This window comes from Palaemon carinicauda, unplaced genomic scaffold (genome assembly GCF_036898095.1).
Source record: "Palaemon carinicauda isolate YSFRI2023 unplaced genomic scaffold, ASM3689809v2 scaffold337, whole genome shotgun sequence".
Lineage (NCBI taxonomy): Eukaryota > Metazoa > Arthropoda > Malacostraca > Decapoda > Palaemonidae > Palaemon > Palaemon carinicauda.
The window spans coordinates 140,990-149,891 of NW_027171050.1; the positions used below are offsets into that span (position 1 = coordinate 140,990).

Here is an 8,902-nt window from a genome sequence, read left to right on the forward strand (position 1 = left end):
CAAAACAACTGTATGAGACTCATTACAGGTGCCCCTATGTGGACTAGGCTGCAACTATTGCGGGCCGAGACCGGCCTAATGCCATTAGCCAACAGAGTTGATATAAGGCTCTGCGCCACGGTGTGCAAGACCATCAAAGCGGGTAGGGCATCTCCTCTCAGCAACAAACTGAGAGGTTTGTTAGACCTGCATGAAGATCTAGACCCCCCCCCCCACATATGCCGGACGGATTCTGCAAGCAATCAGGAGGATGGGAGCACAGCAGGTCATCTCGGTTCTGAGGGTGGACAGTGTTCATGATCTGTACACCCCCCCAGCCCCATGGGTCCCCGACCCAATTTCCACCAATTTCACTATCCTCCCCTCCACCAAAGCCTTATGTTCTCCCCAAATACTATTACAAGCGGCCAACCAAGCAGTAAGGCAAACTTGGGCCAATAACAATTACTTCACAGACGGGTCGGTGGACCGGAGCATACCTGCTACGGGTGCCGCCGTCGTCTCAAATAACTATGTTGCCAACTGGAGGTTGTCAGATCATGCCTCCACCCTACAGACTGAGCTCGTGGCCATAGCCAAGGCGCTTGCTGACTCCCTGAGTAAGCAAGGAGACACTACCATCCATACCGACTCCAAAGGAGCGATACAGGCCATTTCCAACAATAAACTACAAGAGAACGTGCGTTTGCTATCTACCATCAGAGCTACAGCACAGATCCATGCTCAGGGGGGCCGCAAAATCACCCTCAACTGGATCCCTAGTCATGTGGGGGTTCAGGGGAATGAGGCCGCAGACAGGCTAGCAAATGAATCACTGAAGTGTACCTCCATAGGGGTAAGCCTCAGTAAATCTCTTAAACAAATTAAAAATCTACTAATCCAAAACTGTCTTTCCAGAGTTAGGTCTGATGTACGCGACGCAGCCTTGGGAGGTTTCATGACTGCCAGGTGGTACACGCAGGTAACTGATATGGACCCACATGGCATCACAAGGGACACAAATAGGAGAATAGCCGTCATCACTCATCGTCTCAGACTGGGCTATAAATGCTGCTGGCAAATCATCGGTGACGAAGTACGCCTTTGCCAACACTGTGAAGCACAACCAGCCGGTGACCCTTTGGACCACTATCTCCTCCACTGTCCCAGCACTGCGCTCCTTCGTCAAGACCTACCCAACCATCCACCAATTACAGCAGAAGCAGTAACCAAGAACATCCTAGAAAACATCCCTGCATACACAGCTTATCTCTCATCGTACCCGCCGCCTAGGTGATTTATCACCCCTGACCCCATGTAACATTGTCTAATATACCTGTGTGTTTTTTTTTTTTTTCCAGGGGATACTGTATGATCCAAAAGTTTCTACCTCCCACTCAATACCTGTACCCTCCTTCCCATGACCTCCTACTCCCATGGGACTTGCTACTATACCTCTTTCCCTACGACTAAAGAATTTTCCAGGGGATACTGTATGCCCCAAAAGTTCCTACCTCCCACTCAATACCTTTACCCTCCTTCCCATGACCTCCTACTCCCATGGGACTTGCTACTATACCTCTTTCCCTACGACTAAAGAATTTTCCGCTCGTGGCTCCAGGGGCCGGTCCCCCGATACGTAGAACAAGAGACACCTAGTTGCAGCAACCATACTTTGCCTCCCCATCCAGAGCAGCCCAACTCTGACCCTCGGCAGTTATACGGGAATGTATAAGTAAAACAAGGCCCCTGCTTCACAGGAACCACTACAGGCCACGCTCTAGGGGCAGAGCAGCCTGTACTAACCCGTGGGTGCAGACATATTGTCAAGGCCCCGCTGCCAAAAGGGTCAGACCTGCAGGGCTGCGGCCGTGTCCAGGTGGATGTCCACTGATCACCTATCCTGTGCTCTTTTAATAAAATAAAGGTTAACCCAGCACATCTATCCCCATACCACAGACGGGCTGCGTAAGCAAGAGCCCGTGCCTAGTCAAAAGGACTAGGCAATCTAAGAAGAAGAAGAAGAAGCTTTTACACCTCACCAAGGATGGTGTCGACAGCTTTGACCAGATATGCCGAACATTGTACATGTGCTCGAAAAAAAAAAAAAAAACAGTTGTTGGCCATTATGTTTGTTTAACTTGCTGGATATGATGCGAGTAAATTCTAAGGTTTTATTGCATGGTTCCTTATCAGCTGAAAGAGAAATTTTCAAGTAAAGAAAGGCACATCTCAAAACAAATCACAAATTTATCATTTATTTTTTATACCCTAGGGTACATCTGTACCTCAAGGTAGCATACAGACAAAGAAAAATAAGGGTAGCATTCTAGGGTTGAAAAGCAACTAAAAATAACGGAATTTTGGGGTTGTATTCATTAATTTATCCTTTTTTTTTCTTTGATTGTGGGATTGAATTACATTTAAGACAACTCCATGAGGCCTTGTAATTTAGTATTCCAAGGCAGGCAGTGTGGTACCATTCATAACAAGACTCGCACTCGACCACTTCACGTCCATCTGCCGTAATTCTTGTACATTCTTGACATAGCCATGCCCCAGGAATGTCGTCGTCCTTTGCCTTAAGTGTTGCCTGAAGCGTTGTAATTGCATCTTCATCCATATATTTGTAAACACATTCAAGTGCTTGTCTTTTCATGACAAGCATGCCAGGAAGCTTCTCTGGTCTTGTCTCTATTTCATCTTCTGCTTCTACCCTTCTGACAGCTTTCTCACTTGCAAACATGAGTAAAATGACTTTCTCCTCTGCTGGAATATGTAGGACTCCTTTTTGTTCAGGATATTGCTGCTGCTCTTTCACAGATGCGCTGAACGGTTCTGCTCCATTGATGTCATCTTCTTGCCTTAAACTGTTTGTGTCATTTTGTTTGTAGACCTTCAAATTCACTCTGGTACAAGTTTTTCAGTTCTTTATTTGTTGCAACGTTCTTCAGTTTTCTGCGTCCTTTGCCTATTAGAGAAACAACTTCATACAGACCTACTAACGTTTCCAGAGGCCGTGTAATTGTGTTTTTTTTTTTAATAACTCATAAAATAACTGATGGATATCCATGATATCAAAGCAGGGAGCGCTTCATACAATGGCCTAATTTTGGGAAATACTGCGCATTGCCAATTACGTTCCATTAACTTTTTTACTTAAGAAAATGAGGCTAAAGCCAGTCTTAGCCACCTACACATTCGCAAAAGTGATGACGTCCCTCAGTGACGTTGTTATAACGTTTCTTCCCCTGTACCTCCCATCCCCTGAATTGTTAAACGCCTGTTTAACTCCATAGATAATTGTCATATGACCTACCCCAAGCAATACGAAATTCTTTGTCAGTAAAAGTTCAGCCTACCTGGTAATGTGATTCGTGACTTTAGACTTTACCTAAACACAAGACCAACCTTTTATATCTTACCCACTCACTTACATGAAGATCAAGAATGAGACTTATGACAGGAGACGAAAGAAGCCATGCTAACCCTACACTTCGCTCTTCAGGCGAGTGTTGGTAAAGCAATAGAACTATAGTTTTCTTTAGGTTAAGCCGTAGGACTCATTCTTCCATACAACACAGGTTACTCGATACATCAATTGCCAGGAAGAAAATGACAGACCATTGTTTGATATAATTTATCATATCAATTTCACCGGAGAGAGTAGCTTGAATTCCTTAGAAGGTAGACTTCTAAAAGATGTTTCATATAAGGGCATTGACATCGGCCATTTGATAAATTTTGAAATCACACACACACACACACACACATATATATATATATATATATATATATATATATATATATATATATATATATATATATATATATATATATATATATATATATATATGTGTGTGTGTGTGTATATATATATATATATATATATATATATATATATATATATATATATATATATATATATATATATATATATATATATATATATATATATATATATATATATATATATATATATATATATATATATATATATATATATATATATATATATATATATATATATATATATATATATATATATATATATATATATATATATATATATATATATATATATATATATATATATATATATATATATATGTGTGTGTGTGTGTTCATACATACATAAGATTTATTATATTTCAACCTATAGTTTTATATATCTATTTACGTTATAAGTAACAGTACCTATTTTTGTTACTAATAGGGTATGTAACAAATATCATTGCGACTTCGTCACTGGAATTATACCAGACTTCAATTAATGAACCAATCAACCTTACTTTGAGAAATCCATTGACATTGTCTACATGCCAAGCTGATATGCTCGTATCAAAGTATTCATTAGCTTTGCTTTTCCAAAATAATGTTATCACCAATTGCTGGAAACCATAGATTTGAGGGATGAAAAAAAAAAAAAACAAGAAATGGACACTTATACATTTTACTCATTATCACTCTCAAGGAAAAATAAATGTTTTCTATTTCTACTAATGTTGTTATTTTATTTTTTTATTTTATTTTATTTTTTAGTCGCAAATCTAAAATTTGTAGGAGTCAGAGTAGAATATCTCTGTGCGATTCCACACCCCTGTTTTAAACCTCTTCTATTATGTTTGATAATTTGTGTTAACCTTCTAATCATTATCTACCACCATAAAACCTTTTATTGCTCTTCCGGCTCATTTTATATGTGCAGTACACAATCTTTCCCAACAGGGATTTACTCGGTAGCCTAATAACAATGGGAATGAAGGAAAGAAGGCTGTTATCAGCCCCCTTCTATATGAGATTGTCTTTGACAAGTTAGCCTTTGCCTTCCTCTAGATAACCTTCCCTTACTAACAGATCCTCCTGTGGAAAATCTGGTAGCCGTTGTGGTCTTATAACTCCAGTTGAAACAGGACCCAAGGGTCAAAACTTCCCACTGTTCTTTTTAATATTAGAATTAAACCTGTCAATTAAAACCAGTCAATTAAAACCAATCTAGTGACTGGAAATCCATCCAGATAACCATGTAGAGAGAGAGAGAGAGAGAGAGAGAGAGAGAGAGAGAGAGAGAGAGAGAGAGAGAGAGAGAGAGAGTGAGAAGAAAGGTAATAACCCCCTAATCATCTAAAGGCACTAGGCATTCTAAGCAATTAATCGCGGGCAAATTGTGCAACGCACTGGACTCCCCCCCCCTCCCCCTCCCCCCTTCCCCTCCCCCTCCTCCCTTCCCCTCCCCTCTCCCCCTCCCCCCTCTCCCCTCCTAGTCACTTCAGGACCACCATAATCTTGCTGCCGCAAAAACTGGATATGGCGGTAATAATAATAATAAAATGTTAGCAGAGATATTTTGAGAATGACTGCTAATTTCCCTGCCATTACATCCGTTTTATTCCGCCTTCGGTTGCCGGAGTCGTCTGTTTATTAACTTAACGAGAGGATTTGCTTAACACGGTTATTTGGATGGATTTCCAGTCATTAAATTGGCTTTAATTGGCAGTTTTAATTTCAATATTATTAAAAAGAACAGAGTTGTTTGTATGTGTTTTTTATGGACAGATTAATTTTAATCTTATTAAAAACAGTGGGTTGTGTATAGGCTTATGTTCTTTTTTAATTGACATATTTAATTTCAATCTTATTAAGAATAACGTATTGTGTGTATGTTATTATTAAATTGACAGATTTGATTTTAATTAAGAATAACGGGTTGTGTGCATAATATTTTTAAATTGATAGATTTGATTTTAATTAAGAATAACGGGTTGTGTGCATAATATTTTTAGATTGACAGATTTAATTATAATCTTAAACTGATTTGTGTATTTCTTCAATTCAAGTTCAAAAGCAATATCTGAATATCCTACTACCGTACCCGTCAACATTTACATAAATATCTAGATAGATATACACACACAAATTCAACTCTTTTCCTAACTACAACACAATGGTTCGGCAATTTGTATCAGTGTGCTTTCCAAGTGTAACTATCAGAGTACCTCATCTCACCAAGTAATGAATAACACCCCCCTCTTCTAAACGTGAAAGGAAAGAAATATACAGTGGATATATATATATGTATGTATACACATATATATAATATGTATATGTGCATATATATATATATATATATATATATATATATATATATATATATATATATATATATATATATATATATATATATATATATATATATATATATATATATATATATATATATATATATATATATATATATATATATATATATATATATATATATATATATATATATATATATATATATATATATATATATATCAGACGATTACTCTTTATTATATAGGAAAGATAATAGATGTACTTATCTAAGTCTTGCTTGATATTATTCTTTTCGACCTCAGAAATCTCACATGAGCTACATAGTTATGTCTACTTCATCCTTTACCTTCTATTATACGATCCAAGAATAGCGTAAGACGGCATCTGATATGAGCCAATACATCACGCGTATCTCATAGTTTGGATCATCTTCAAAGTAAATCATCCATCCGATAATCCTGTTTACTTCAAGTGACTCATTATCTGTAGGATTTTGATTTTGGGTGGGGGGTCTCGGGGAGGGTAGGCAATGGAGGAGGGGAGGATGGGGTATGTCTTGAGGGGAGGTAGGTATCCCAAGGACCTTGATGGAGGTTGGTGCCATATATTTAAGTTGTGGTCTTAAAATTCCAGTTGAAGCAGGGACCAAGGGTCAAAACTTTCCACTCTTGCTGTCTGTGGCAAGTGGCACAGGGTTGATAGGCTTGGCGCCTATAAGCCAAGTCGATAGACTATAGGTAATAGATTAGATCCTTGCTAACTGGCGAAATAAGCCAGTTTTCAAATAGTTAGGATTTAGCTCAAATAAAATTTGTAGGATTTCACTGAGTTTATTTTTATTCCCAAACATCCCTACCTGCAGGAATAGACTGCTGGGCTGTCTTAGTGCTTGAATGCAGTAAGGAGGCTCCCCAACAGCTATTTGTGAAGGATAGCACATAGCTAAAAAGAGTTAGTTCCAGCACTGCTCTAATGATAGGATAGTTTAGAATCCCCTCAATAATAACAATTCTTTACAGATTCTTTTATCTCGTACTTCTACCTACCACTATAACTTTGTTTAGATAGGGGCCCTAGGGCTTAAAGGGTTGGACAACCCCACCAGACACACTATCTATCTTTTCGATCTTCGATCAACTCCTCACCTTCCTACCCACAAAGGACTTATCCTGGAGACCTGTAGATGAGCTCTTAGAGATTGAGTTAGAAGCCATGGCATCTGGCGAAGTTGAGATGCACCCGGACCTGACCCCCTGCCTGACAGACCCTATGAACCGGAAACGAAACACGTTGGACACTGATTCCGATGAGCAAGGAAGCCAACCCTGGACTGAGGTCAACAGAAAGAAGAAACTTCCAAGAAGAAACAATCCTAGATTCGACTCCATGCCTAATGAACAAGGAAACCCCACTGTTGAGAACAGCAACCAACCATCTCGGAAAAATGAAACCTACTTTTTCAGAGTCATGGCTGGAAACTCTTCCGAGGCTTCTGAGGCTAATGCAGCCTTTGAATTCAAGCACAGGAACATTCAAATGGTTGTGTGCATAATATCTTTAAATTACCAGATTTGATTTTAATTAAGAATAACTGGTTGTGTGCATGATATTTTTAAACTGACAGATTTGATTTTAATTATGAATAATGGCTTGTCTGCATGATATTTTAAACTAAGAGATTTTATTTTAATTAAGAATAACGGCTTGTGTGCATTATATTTTTAAACTGACAGATTTGATTTTAATAAAGAATAACGGGTTGTGTGCATGATATTTTTAAATTTACAGATTTGATTTTAAATAAGGCTTGTGGGCATGCTATTTCTAAATTGACAGATTTGATTTTAAATAAGGATAACGGCTTGTGTGCATGCTATTTTTAAATTGACAGATTTGATTTTAAATAAGGATAACGGCTTGTGTGCATGCTATTTTTAAATTGACAGATTTGATTTTAATAAAGAATAACGGGTTGTGTGCATGCTATTTTTAAATGGACAGATTTGATATTAATTAAGAATAACGGTTTGTGTGCATGCTATTTTTAAATTTACAGATCTGATTTAAAATAAGGATAACGGCTTGTGTGCATGCTATTTTTAAATTTACAGATTTGATTTAAAATAAGGATAACGGCTTGTGTGCATGCTATTTTTAAATTTACAGATTTGATTTAAAATAAGGATAACGGCTTGTGTGCATGCTATTTTTAAATTTACAGATTTGATTTTAAATAAGGATAACGGCTTGTGTGCATGCTATTTTTAAATTTACAGATTTGATTTTAAATAAGGATAACGGCTTGTGTGCATGCTATTTTTAAATTTACAGATTTGATTTTAAATAAGGATAACGGCTTGTGTGCATGCTATTTTTAAATTTACAGATTTGATTTAAAATAAGGATAACGGCTTGTGTGCATGCTATTTTTAAACTGACAGATTTGATTTTAATAAAGAATAACAGGTTGTGTGCATGATATTTTAAACTGACATATTTGATTTTAATTAAGAATAACGGCTTGTGTGCATGCTATTTTTAAATTGACAGATTTGATTTTAAATAAGGATAACGGCTTGTGTGCATGCTATTTTTAAACTGACATATTTGATTTTAATTAAGAATAATGGCTTGTGTGCATGATATTTTAAACTGACATATTTGATTTTAATTAAGAATAACGGCTTGTGTGCATGCTATTTTTAAATTGACAGATTTGATTTTAAATAAGGATAACGACTTGTGTGCATGCTATTTTTAAACTGACAGATTTGATTTCAATTAAGAATAATGGCTTGTGTGCATGATATTTTTAAATTGACATATTTGATTTGAATTAAGA

The 8,902-nt window shown here is 37.1% G+C and overlaps 1 protein-coding gene across 1 annotated transcript; it reads left to right on the top strand.

Moving 5' to 3' along the window:
• Window positions 1-250: 250 nt before the first annotated feature.
• On the top strand, window positions 251-1,276 carry LOC137636593 (uncharacterized). Its single transcript, XM_068368993.1, has one exon. It carries the CDS (start codon window positions 251-253, stop codon window positions 1,274-1,276), a length of 1,026 nt encoding a protein of 341 aa, XP_068225094.1.
• The last annotated feature ends 7,626 nt before the right edge of the window (window positions 1,277-8,902 follow it).